Below are 13,049 nucleotides of genomic sequence, written 5' to 3' on the forward strand. Positions count from 1 at the left end.
GGGGTGGGATAGGGAGGGTGGGAGGGAGACGCAAGAGGGAGGAGATACGGGGATATATGTGTCTGTATAGCTGATTCACTTTGTTGTACAGCAGAAACTAACACACCATTGTAAAGCAATTATACTCCAATAAAGATGTTAAAAAAAAAAAAATGAGCTTCAGTAAGTCTTGACACCAGGAACTAAGGCCCCCAGCCAGGTGGAGGATGGAATGATGATGTTGACCCTCCTGACTTCAATCAGCTAAAGCTTGGACTCTGTCAAGCTCTGCCCCAATTCTATGCTGAATTCTCTGCTCAAGCCCCCTGATGAATATGCACGTACCCTTAGTTTAAAACCTCCCCAGTTTTGCAGTTCGGGAGACGCTACTTTGAGAAAAGATCCCCAGTGTTCTCCTTACTTACAGTGAGTAATAAATCCTTCCTTCTCCCGCCCCCGCCACCAAAAAAACAAAAAAGAAAACCAGAAAAAGGCTCAGAAGCACTGCCACTGTTGTGACAAACTTAAATGAAAAAAACTCCCATAACCACTGGGCAGAATATGCTTAAATTTTTCTCTGGCTTCTGAAAGGCTTTTGTGCACATGGCACAAAAATTCAAACAGTATCAAAAAGGACAATCTACGGGCCTTTCAATTTTAGCACCCAAGGTGTGCACAGTTTCTATGGCAAATCTGGGAGCAAATTAAAACTCAGTTATCAACTGTTTTAACAAAAAACCATTTCAAAGAGGCCACTGATTCTCTTGTCACACTTCCCCATTCTAGAACCTGATACAAAGTTCTTAAGTATGAAGGGCAGAATCCTATTCGCCTACAATGTTAGGTTTTCTTGACTGGAAGAAAAAGGGATGCACTGATAGCTGGCCATCTGGAAATGACACACATACAGGATGTGCCTTTGTATCACGCGTGTGAACATCCTTTCATGTTTGTGGCAGGGGCAAAAGGACTGCAAATCATTATACTGCAATGAAACTTCTTTAAAATTCTTACTGATGACATGCTAAGATGACCTAGTGGTTGGAAAAGAATTACCCTTGCACTCTGCGCTTCTTGGAGCTCTTGCATTCTCTGTAATCTCGCCTTGTGATCCATCTTCTCAAATATTTTTACTTTGCCCAGGACAGACTTGGGGGCGCTGTCCTGCTCCTCACTGCCCTCTCCCACCTCCTCACTCTCTGGGGGAGGGACGGGAGTGGACGGCTTCAGTATAGGCCGTCCAAAGGTGGGTTTTGCTGCAATAGGAGGTGGACATCCTTTGGTAGATGTCCCGGGAATTTCATCACCGGCAACAGCTGAGGGGTTTGACTTGTATTCATAGGATCTAGAGAAGTCAATGGATTCTTCTTTGTTTTGGGTTTTGACCTGCAGAGAGCAATGACATAGTTTTAACCGTGAGCTTTTGGTTTATTTTCAAATCTCTATTAGTGATTTAATACACTCCATTTCCTGATCAGTTTCCAAAGGTGGTCAACAAATTCCATTCCGACAAGGAATCAAATACGGCAAGGCACACGGCCACTGATCTAGCATCCGGAGCCCTACCTCACTCCCTATAGGAGAGAATTAAGTGCTCAGGAAAGCAAGAGGGTGCTGGGGACGTGCTAGGAGGCCCGCAAGTGCTAGAGGTGGATCAGACCTCACTTTGTACTAGAGGAGATCAGAATTTTGGAGAAGACCTCAGAACAAGTCAGGCTTCAGGATGGAATAGTGGCTCCTGAGTTCACACCACACCGAGGGTGCGTGCCCTGGCCCGGAGGTCCAGCCAGAGGTGCAGGAGACTGGGGTGGGGAGCGGGGAGGGAGCATATCACGCTGATGGCCACTTTTTCTTCATACTTCCATCCTAGGCCTGCTTGTCAATTTTCACTGATCTATTTTAGGAGGTCACCAATTACTTCTGAAAGCTCAATCAATTATTACTTTCTTCTTATCTAAAGTATTGAGTTAGAGAGAGAAATTTTATTGGGTTATAAGGAAAAGCTATAGTCATAGCTTTGATTCAGAGAGGGGCAAAGCATCGTATGACATACGCCCATGTGTCCTCGCATTGATTCTGTTCTGGACAATGGTTTATTTAAAAAAGAAATTAAATGGTCCTCATAATGAGACGCATTGTCAACAATGGTGGTGATTGTTTTCTTTAGCAAGTCACCAGGAAGGATTTTTCAGGTGCATCTAAATCAGACTGTGGGCAGAAAAATTTAATTGGACAGAAGAAGAAAAACAGATTCTAAGACAGGTGATTCTGGGCATGCAGTATTTATCAAACTTTTATTCTTTCTACATAAACAAACAAACAAATAAAACAAAACAAAAGGAAACAAACACTAATAGTCCTAAAATTATATACTCTTCTAAAACTGCCTTTCCATTCTACTTTTTCACCTTTTCCTAATTTTTGGTTTCACCCAAAAGGCCAAAAGATAGGCTCTAATAGAGAACCTGGTGAGTCAAAAACATAATCCAATGCCATATTATTGTGCGTGCTCCTCCCTGGCTATGCGAGGAGCTCCAGGGGCATGTGCTTTCTTCTCCTTCCCATCCTGGGCTTCCCAGCCACGTACCTTGGGCGGCTCTGGCTTGAATGCCGGGGGCGGGCTATTGTCCCTAAGTTGATCTCTGCTAGCAGCCCTCCTCATCTGAGCTCGTGGCTCTGGGCTAGGTTTCCTTATGCTCTACAAGACATAAACGTTCATTCATAACAAGAACATCCCAGCAGAAAGAAGAGAGCACTGGTCTGCTTTGCTGGAGTTCTTCGAACTTGTGGGAATTCTGACCAAGTGCTTCTTTACTGAAAAGGCAGATACCAGGCATATTCTCCCACTAGCAAGTGCTTAAGATACATTTTCCCAAAACTAGCTGCATCTCTCCCTTTAAAGTACGAAAACAAAAGGTCTTCCTAAAGTCTAAAATCTCTTTTGTAACTAACAGCTGTTAACATTTTAAAGCATTAGCTCAGCTGTATCTGCAGACTTTCATGAGTTAATTTATTCTTTACAACTTGTCCAGCAGTATATACTAATTGGTCATGGTGAGTTGTTCCTCCTTTCAACTTGTATTTTTGGTACTTATACTTCGTAAAGAATAAAATCATTCATTGAAATGAGCTAAACTGCTAAAGAGAAGTCCACAGTATTAATTATCCAAATATATGGAGAGTCTTGTCTACAAAGGTAATTATCCCAATGTTCTCTGAGGTGTAACTAATAATCGCTCTGGTCCTTAGTGCTGGCAATGTGATTCCTAGGATCACAGAAGCTGTCTATTCGCTGGTCAGTGGATGCATAGTACATGAGATCAGACATATAATTAATCAGTGAACTCAATCAAAAAATTGAAATACAAGAGAGAAGGAAACTGATGGGGAAACAGGAGTTTTTGCAAGATTAGAAAGGTTAAATGTAGGGTGGAGAAGAAAAAGCACGGATACCTAAGAGTACAGAGAGAGACCTAATCAAAGGTTACAAGTAAATACACCAATACTGTATTGTAAAATAATGTCCCACTTGTAATTTGGACAGCTGGCCCGATATCATGACGTCATGCCCGACAGCATCTGTGTGATGAGTGCTGATCACTCAAGCTCTCCCACCGCTTAGTTCCTGTCCCACTCCCCCATGGACCACGTCCACAATCATACAGGCATTGGCTTGGAACGAGAGGCTCCCTAGACATCATCCGCTCCAACCCTTAGGAATACCTTCCACAGCACCCTGAATAAACAGCTGGCCAGAGGAATTCAAGTGAAACGCCAGAACCTCCTTTTCCTGCCCAGGGCCGGGCAGCCTACGGCCTCCTCGCCTCACCTCCTCGTGCTGCACCGGCTCCGAGGAGCGGGTGATGGCAGACACCAGAGGCTCCTCAGCCGGCTCATCCAGCTCATTGTCAGTGTAGGCACCTCCTTCGCCGTCGGTGTCTTCAAAGTCACTGATGAGGCGGCTGTCGCAACTCAGATAGTCCACGCCCATGGCGGTTAAGTAGGACATGCGGTCTTCGGGGTCATCATCCATCCCTTCCATCTAGAGGAATTTGTTTTGGAGGGTCAGTGGGATCTGACATGGCTCCTGGGAGTGAGGACTCAAGAAAATTCCCAAGGGCACAGCCAAGTGACTGAAACCTTGACTTGTTCTAGAAAGGGAAGTCACCTTTATCTTCCTGAAATCACTTGGCTTTAAATTACTATGTTAATTTTTGTGCAGAGACTCAGATTAGAAACCCTCCGCCCTATCTCTCCTTGCCACCATCCATCCTACATACCACTACTGAGCCAGGCCTTCCTCAGATTGTTGCACTTTTCTTCCAGAATTTGGCCCTCCTCCAGCTGTCTCTGTTGTATTTGTCTCCTAGCAATAGTGCACGCTGCCTTTAGCTGCACACCTCTCCGCTCATCCATGAGATTCTCAAATCCTTGAGGGCAGAAGCTATGTCCTGTTCAACTTGTTCTCACCACAGAGGCTAGCACAAAGCCATAGTGGGTATAAGCACTCAGTAGATGCTACTAGATACTCTGACTAAACACGCAGTTCCTAAAGGGCAAGACTAGGCTCAACCATCTAATTGGTAATGGAGGCACTTCTGCAACAAAAATCGTACCTCTAACGTCTCACAAACTACCTCAATTTATCTGGACCACAGAATACCAGCACCAAAGGCTCCTAGAACCACAGGGAATTCTATAGTTTCTTTGCTTCCTCCCTGAAGTAGGGCTGTGTGTAAACTGCCTCCACAGATGAGATGCGAGCCAAGGTTAGGCGCCTATACAAGTACCCAATGCTCTCTCATCACCTACTCAAATCCCTAGGACACATTCTCTGCCAAACTTCTTTCTAAGCCAATGATTCAAACTCCATTAGCTTTTCTTCTTTCTACTAATTTTTAACCATGTTCTCCACATAGCTCGGCCTCACCTCTCCACTCTGGGTTTCCCAAGTCCTTAGTAATAAGCTGTGGAGCTCAACACAAGGTCTTGTAAGCTCTGATTAGTGTGCTTGGAACAAAACACTAGTTACTACGTTAAAAGCAAAAGGGAAGTGAATGTAGGGCTTCATACATCCCATTCTGCTTTTCTTGTAAAAGTCCCTTCATTTTATTACTTTTTCAGAGAATTTATAAATTTTCGAACTACTGATGCACGTGTTGGGATCACTTGAAATGGGCATGGTTTTACTACATTCACTACCCTCTGGAGAAAAAACTCAGAACGCGGACTCTCACCTCACAGCAGAGTATCTGTGCCACATACCTTTCCTTCGGAGACCCAAACTGCTTCTCCTTGCTGATGCTGAATCGTGTCCTTCAGGCTGCCAAACCAGCTATCGTTGGCTGAATTTAGGTTGATTGTAGCTATAGAAATGCAAACCAAAAGGTGTGCCTCAATTTCCAGAGAAATTTTTATTAGAAATCCCATTGGATATAATTTATCCTAACTTTCATATTTAAGTTAAAACTTTGGCAGATGAAAGAGAAAGTGTTTACAAATATTTGAACACTAAATCCCTTTAGTCTAATGTAATTAAAACTATTACCATCTTGGGGCTTCCCTGGTGGCGCAGTGGTTAAGAATCCTCCTGCCAATGCAGGGGGACACGGGTTCGAGCCCTGGTCCAGGAAGATCCCACATGCCACGGAGTAACTAAGCCCTTGTGCCACAACTACTGAGCCTGCGCTCTAGAGCCCAAGCTCCGCAACAAGAGAAGCCACCGCGATGAGAAGCCCGCGTACCGCAACGAAGAGTAGCCCCCACACGCCGCAACTAGAGAAAGCCCGTGCACAGCAACAAAGATACAACACAGCCAAAAATAAAAATAAATAAAATAAACAAATTTATATTTTAAAAAAACCTATTACGATCTGGCTGTTGGAGTTTACATTACAGGTGGATGTTATAAAGCTAAAAATGGATTAATTTCTTTAAAGAATGTCTATTTTTCAGAAAAGCTACCTTTAAAAAATTTGTTGTTTTTATTTTGGCCGCGCCATACGGCTTGCGGGATCTCAGTTCCCCAACCAGGGACTGAAGCCAGGCTATGGCAGTGAAAGCGCCAAATACTAACCACTAGACTACCAGGAAACTCCCAAATATGTTTTTAAACAGTGTGTTTTCAGGGGCAAAGATAACACATCTGAACCAAATATAAATGTGCTGTATTTTAAAGATCAATACATAGACAGGAACATTATAAGTGAGAAAAACATATACCAAGGTACATGTTATCTCCAATAAAAAACTAAAGATAACATTTAAATGAATACCATTTTGATAGGATTAAACATTTTAGAATATAGACATAAATTAATGAAACTGTACAGGTGTGTATTTACGGAACATACATTTTCTATGTATGTATGTACTTACTACGACTGACCAAGCAGTTTTCCAAATACCTTACATGGATTAGCTCATTTCATGCTTCAACAAACCTCACAAGGTGGGTATTGCTATTATCCCTGTTTTACAGGTGAGAAACTGAAGCACAGTAGTGAAAGTAACTAGCCCAAGGCCTTGCACCAAACCAGTGGAAAAGCCTGGATGCAAACTCAGAAGTTTGCTTTTAGAGTCTATGGTCTTAGCCACGGCATGACAAACATGAATTTAGAGCACCGGTATAAAATACCAACCAAGTAAAACACATGTGATCGTTCTTCAGCAATATGTATTTAGGGACCTAATGGGGATAAACCAGATAATCAAAATTGGGCCTAAAATGAACAAACTGAAGGTAAATTAGGATTTTTAAAAACTATATCACCATGGCCTGTTATTAAGGGGTACTGCATTATGTGGCCCCCAAAAGAAAATTGGAACTTGTTGATAAAAGTTGTTCGGCAGCCTGTCCCACCTATCCTGAAGTCTGCATAATTCTTTGTAAAGAGCCAAAAAGAACCAGTAAGCAAATTTCGTAAGCAATTATGCTTCAGGTTTTCTTCCTAGTAACGTGTAGCATTCTTTCATTTAAAGAGTCCTAACACTGACCTTGGAAAATCCTGAATGAGCTTACAGTTTCCTTGGTTATTAATTATTTACAGCATTAGAATAAACTGATACCTTGGACAACTCAAGGAAAATTAATCTTGATTCCTTGGACTTTAGTATCCTTATCATGGTATTTTAAAAAGATTATTGTCTTCTTGGTAACAGAAGTGAGATCGGGCACCCTATAGACAAAATGAGTGACTTGCACTCAGTGTATACAGAACATTCAGCTGCCTTTTAAAGCTTTATGTTGGAGTTGTCTGAGATGAGTACAGTTTGTATTTATCATGAGGAAAACCTAAAGTTAAAAGGGGCATTTGTGAAACGCAGAAAATATGTTCATGCCCCCTGATAAAATGAAAAAAGTCAGAAACCTCTTATTGAACCCACATTGAGTCAAGTATATGAAAAAAAAAAAGAGCTTTACAGTAACTAATTTCCTAAGCCCCATAAAAAGGTAATTTCCAACTAAGTTGGGAACATCCAACTCATGCACGTGACCTCTCTTTAACAGGTGGGTGCACAGCTATGATGCTTCCCTTCACTTGGGATCAAGTTCCTTTGGTTTACTGTTGGCTTCTGCTCCTTAACTTTTTCAGATTCTTTGACTACAAGCAATACTGGTTAATTCCTGTTGTTCCCAACCTCTGGACTAGACCCATGTTCCCTTGGATAGAACGCCAGAAAGTGAAATACTGAAAGGAGCTTCACTCAGCCTCCATCTCGGCTGGGAGTCCTGGGATTCTATGGGCATCCCTTCCCAGCCCCCGCACGAATGCGCTCGGTGCTCCTTCTCCTTCTCCACCCAAGGAGGTTGGGGAGCACGGAGAGCAACAGCAAAAGGTGACACGTGAGGCTGGAGGGGTGGGGAGAAATCGGGAGTGACTGCAATGGGTATGAAGTTTCTCTTCTGGGTGATGGAAAAGTTCTAAAATTGATGGTGCTGAGGGCTATACATCTCTGAATATACCAAAAACGACTAAATTGTACAGTTTAAGTGGGTGAATTATAGGGTATATAAATTAAATTTCAGTAAAGCTGTTCATATGGCAGGGACCCTCTCTAAATGGACAAGCATCAGCTGAAGTGCCCGGCCAGGGAGTATGGCAACTTCCGTCTGCTTCCTGTGGCCCTCAGAGTTCCTACATGTCCTTGGGAAACCAAGAACTGCCTCCTGAGGTTTGGGTACTTTTGACTAGTACACGATTCACTCCTCTCCCTAGGCTTTCTCAAACACTATATTATGGCATAGAAAATTTCTTTTTACAATATGTAACGTTTAAAGATTTTTAAAAAGTGTAAAATAGTATCACTAATAAATAGCATTTATTTAGCATTTCCAAAGTCTCAGGACTGAATTATACAAATTTCACATTAATGAAATCTGAGAAAACTGATAAAAGTGCTACCCTTTGGTACTTTAAAAATCCCACAATTTCATACAAAGGGTGGCCCTGTGTGGGTCTCTAAGTCCACAATTCCATTTCCGTGGTACTTAAACCATGAACTGAGTGCTTCAGGAATTCCAAGAAAGCATGTAACTTAAACTTCAGGTTTTAAAAAATAATTTTTGCAACATGTGCATGCAAATGTATTCTACAAGAAAATTTTTTAAATGAGGGGGGAGGGTTGGGCAGCCTAATAGTTTAATTTACATTGATAAGTTAATTTGCTTTTGGGCAAATCTCAGAATGAAGTTTCCCTGGTCATCTCCACTTAACTAAGAAGTATCTTGAGTTTGCAAGAAGAGCCATTTTATTTTAATTTTTTTAGTTTTTATTTTTTAGGTAAAAGGCATTTATTATATTGTAAAAATAGTAATGGACATATGTAAAAAAACAAAAGACCAAATAATTTATAAAATAAATTATACCTTTCAAAAATGACCAAGACAGAACAATAAGTATATCAGTACAAAAAAGGTAAATCAACAAGCACTAGCAATGTTAGCTTTTCCTGTAACCACTATTATTATCATACTAAGCCCTGATTTGTCCTATATCTGAAATACTAACAATTTACCAACACACTAACAGTTTACAAATCTTCAGTTCTTCTACTCAATCACGTTTACTACACAGTAACTTCAAGGAGAGCCATTTTCATACCGTCATAATTAAATAATCACCTGCGGGAAACAAGATTTTCTTGTTACTGTGCAACAAGGAAAAAAGAAGGATATTGAGCCTGGTGAGACCACCTGCAACATAAGCCTTGATTTTGAATTACTGTTCATCATAGTAGCTCTATTTTTCCCAATTATTAATTCATTAAAATGACATAAATTTAAAATAATAAAAAAAACCTTGGATTTTGGCCATGGTGCACACAATCAAATCACAGCCTGGCCAGGCTGAGTGAGACACGAGGCATAGAAAGTGCTCAGTGGGGCCATTCACACAGCTCTCAAGAGTTAAACTTAGAAGTCTGGAAGATTGCTGCGAAAGGCCATCTCATAGACAACTGGGGCCTTTTGATAAGTTACCTGGCACCCTGCTCCATCCATCTTGATGACCAAATAATTCCATACTGAAGCCTGCCAACCTATGCTGAGAGTGGATCACCTCAAAGTTCTAGATGAAATTGGACACTCACAGTGTCACAGCCTCCAACTTTAGTTATCCCGAAAACTTCAACTTCCTGATTAGCTTAATCGCAATCATATGGACCTCAGTTCAATGGGCAAATTATCTGTTAAATGGAGGAACAGCACTATATGACCCCTTTCAACATTAGGATAATACGTCTGTGCTGTAAAGTATATAGAATATTGGACCCACAGTCAGAGACACCACAGTGTTAGTCTGGGCTTAGCCATACACGGATGTGTGACCTTGTGGAAATCACCTGGCCTTTCCTATGGCCTAATAAGACAGTGCACATGAAAGTCTGTATCACTGTTAGCCATTGCTATAATAAAAATAGTAATGATGATAATAATAATTATAGTAGTACTAGTAAAAACAACAGAGGAAAGATTATATACGAACATACCAAAAGCACAAGCTCTTAAGACGCTACATTCACAAAAACCCCGTTTATGACACACCATTCCCTTCTTTGCATTTGGCTAGATTACCTACCTCTCAGTTAGAGCACTTCACCATAGTGGTAAGTAGTGCATCTCACTCTTTAACAAGAAAAGCCAGTAAGAGTAAAATAGGGTCTAATGTGGACATTCATCATTCATTCACCCCCTCCCCTTCCCTTCCCGGTGTCAGATAAGCTAAAAATGACACAGGTTGGTGATGACTGGCACTGAACTCAAAAGAGCTATCATTATCCTAAGGATATTAATTACATCCACACAGTCTCCTCACGTTGCTCCCACAAAACTGCATGACCAAAAACTTCATGCTACCCTGTTAGACCCTTAATTATACCACATTCACAGAACTAGTCATTTTCATAGATAGTGCATATATTCAGTTACTAAAACAGGTCACATTCTTAAATCATTTTACTTTCATGAATAACAGTAGCAGTAGGCAGTAGGTCTTCATTTCAGGAACTTTAAAAAATATTCTATGGGACTTCCCTGGTGGCACAGTGGATAAGACTCCGCACTGCCAATGCAGGGGGCCCGGTTTTGATCCCTGGTCAGGGAACTAGATCCCACATGCATGCCACAACTAAGGAGCCCATGGGCCACAACTAAGGAGCCCACCTGCTGCAACCAAAGAGCCCATGTGCCGCAACTAAGGAGGCTTGGAGCTGCAACTAAGGAGCCCATGAGCCGCAACTAAGACCCAGTGCAACCAAATAAATAAATATTTTTAAAAATTCTGGAAAATTGTAGACATACACAAAAGTGGAGAGAACAGTTTAACAAACTCCCATGTACACATCACCCAACAACTATCAACTCTTGGCCAGTCTGGCCTATAGTCCCACTTAAGATTATTTAAGCAAATCCCAGACATGATATTAGGTCATCCATAAATATTTTATTTAGCATATATGCCAGAAAATAAGAACTCTTAAAAAAACCCATAATCACAATATCATTTTCACCTTAAAATAGGAGTAATAAATCCTTAATATCACCTAATATCCAGAGTGTTCAAGTTTCTATTTCAAGGACATTTTAAAATAATGAAACCACGTTCTGATCACCTTGTAAGTCAGCGCATGCATGGATGGTAAGCAGAGAACAATGACACAATCCATAGCAGATATGGGTACTTGGTGCTACACCAGGCTTAATCACTAGCTTTGTAGTCCCACCCCAAACTTTGAGCCTCATCAAAATGACCAGGTATTGTGTATTATGGATCTTTATGATCATTTTCAAACAGTCAAAATTACAAAGCTAAATGTACAAATGCCATGAGTCTAGTATACTCACTTTATAGGATTAGCGACTTTTCAAGGAGTCACGAATAGAATTTCAGATTACTATTCTCCATTCTGATTATTTTCCTATTCCTTCCATTCTACAATTCTCTATTTCTCACTTTTGAGCAAAGAGACTACATTCTGCATTTCACTTACCTGTGAAAAGATGTGCACAAGTTTTTTTAAGCTTGTTGGCTTGGTCGAATAGCTTCCGAGAACTTTTGTTGGATGATGGATTCAACCTCTGTCTCATGGTTTTGACACCTTGTCTAGAGTCTGGGTTGAAAAAAATCACAATCGGGAACCACTGAGTATAATTCAACAGGTCCACGGCTTTAGGAGTCACATCCAGGAGCGCATGCTTTTCCTGTTAGAAATGGGAAAAAGTTACATAAATGGGTATGTGAATGGATATGTAAAGCCACATAGCATCAAAGAGTTTGTATTGATAAGTAAAGGCTGCATCAGATAAAATGTACCAATTTAAATCAAAAAGCAGAAAATGCTTCCCTCCACTTTAATATTACCAATCTATGAGAACTTCTGAGAAAATGAATTAACAGGTTATTTGGTATAATGCTTAGAACTCAGAGAGAACCAACATATCAGTGCCACAGAACGTCAGCTGGTTTCCACGCACTGAAACAGCTTGTGTTTATATTCAGCTTTTATCATTAACAGTTAATAATTATTAAAAATATAGATTCTGGGCTTCCCTGGTGGCGCAGTGGTTAAGAATCCGCCTGCCAGTGCAGGGGACACGGGTTCGATCCCTGGTCCGGGAAGATCCCACATGCCGCAGAGCAACTAAGCCCGCGAGCCACAGCTGCTGAGCCTGCGCTCTAGAGCCCGTGGGCCACAACTACTGAGCCCGCGTGCCTAGAGCCCGTGCTCCGCAACAAGAGAAGCCACCGCAATGAGAAGCCCGCGCACCGCAACGAAGAGTAGCCCCCGCTTGCCGCAACCAGAGAAAAGCCTGCGTGCAGCAACAAAGACCCAATGCAGCCAAAAAAAAAAAAAAAAAAATATATATATATATATATATATATATATATAGATTCTATTCTTGAAAAGACTGCAGCAATCCATGACCCAATTCTTTCTGACAGCATGGCCTTCCGGTGAATTTCCTCACCTGTTCAATAATTTGCCTCACGGTATTTAACCGCACCACCCCGGTGGATTTCTCAGATCCCGCGTCTCTTGGTTCCGTTTCTGCAAAAGCAAAAAAAAAAAAAAAAAAAGGTGGGGAGGGACTGAATAAAATTTTAGAAACCAGTGACAACCAAGTACACCAACCTAGCATCAGCAAGGACGGGACAGCTGACATTCGCTGTCTCCTAATGAGAGGCAATGGGAAGGACCCACACTACCTGTTTAACCAAAATCTAACCAGGGGAAACAGGGCAGGCCAACAGGGAACATCCTATGAGACAAATGGCTTGGACTGTTCAAAATATCACGTTACAAACTAATTTAGAAAAAGCAGGAGACCAGAAAGACATAAAAATCAAATGTACTGCATGCTCCTTGGTTGCATTCTGAATTAAAAAAAAAAACAGTGCCAACAAGCTATGAAAGACATAATTGGGATAACTGAAGAAAATTTGAATAAAGGACTATATACTAAATAAAATTATTGTATCAATGTTAAATTTCTTGGCTGTGATAATGGTACTGTGGTTGTATAAGAGGAGAATTAGGAGATTCACAGAGGTAGGAAGTGTTATAATGCC

The 13,049-nt window shown here is 41.2% G+C and overlaps 1 protein-coding gene across 4 annotated transcripts in view; it reads right to left on the reverse strand.

Annotated features, from left to right (window-relative positions):
• TJP2 (tight junction protein 2) overlaps positions 1–13,049 on the reverse strand; it is a 134,267-nt gene that overhangs the window by 2,842 nt on the left and 118,376 nt on the right. For 3 of the 4 annotated variants that reach the window (XM_061200357.1, XM_061200358.1, XM_061200359.1), the window contains 6 exons: positions 12,449–12,528; positions 11,470–11,680; positions 5,245–5,345; positions 3,809–4,021; positions 2,567–2,677; positions 1,036–1,365 (listed from right to left, as the gene is read on the reverse strand). In XM_061200357.1, coding sequence (XP_061056340.1) covers positions 1,036–1,365; positions 2,567–2,677; positions 3,809–4,021; positions 5,245–5,345; positions 11,470–11,680; positions 12,449–12,528 — 1,046 coding nt within the window. The remainder of the gene's footprint in view (positions 1–1,035; positions 1,366–2,566; positions 2,678–3,808; positions 4,022–5,244; positions 5,346–11,469; positions 11,681–12,448; positions 12,529–13,049) is intronic. The other variant, XM_061200356.1, reaches the window with a different exon arrangement.

The sequence above is a fragment of the Eubalaena glacialis genome, chromosome 9 (assembly GCF_028564815.1).
Source record: "Eubalaena glacialis isolate mEubGla1 chromosome 9, mEubGla1.1.hap2.+ XY, whole genome shotgun sequence".
NCBI lineage: Eukaryota > Metazoa > Chordata > Mammalia > Artiodactyla > Balaenidae > Eubalaena > Eubalaena glacialis.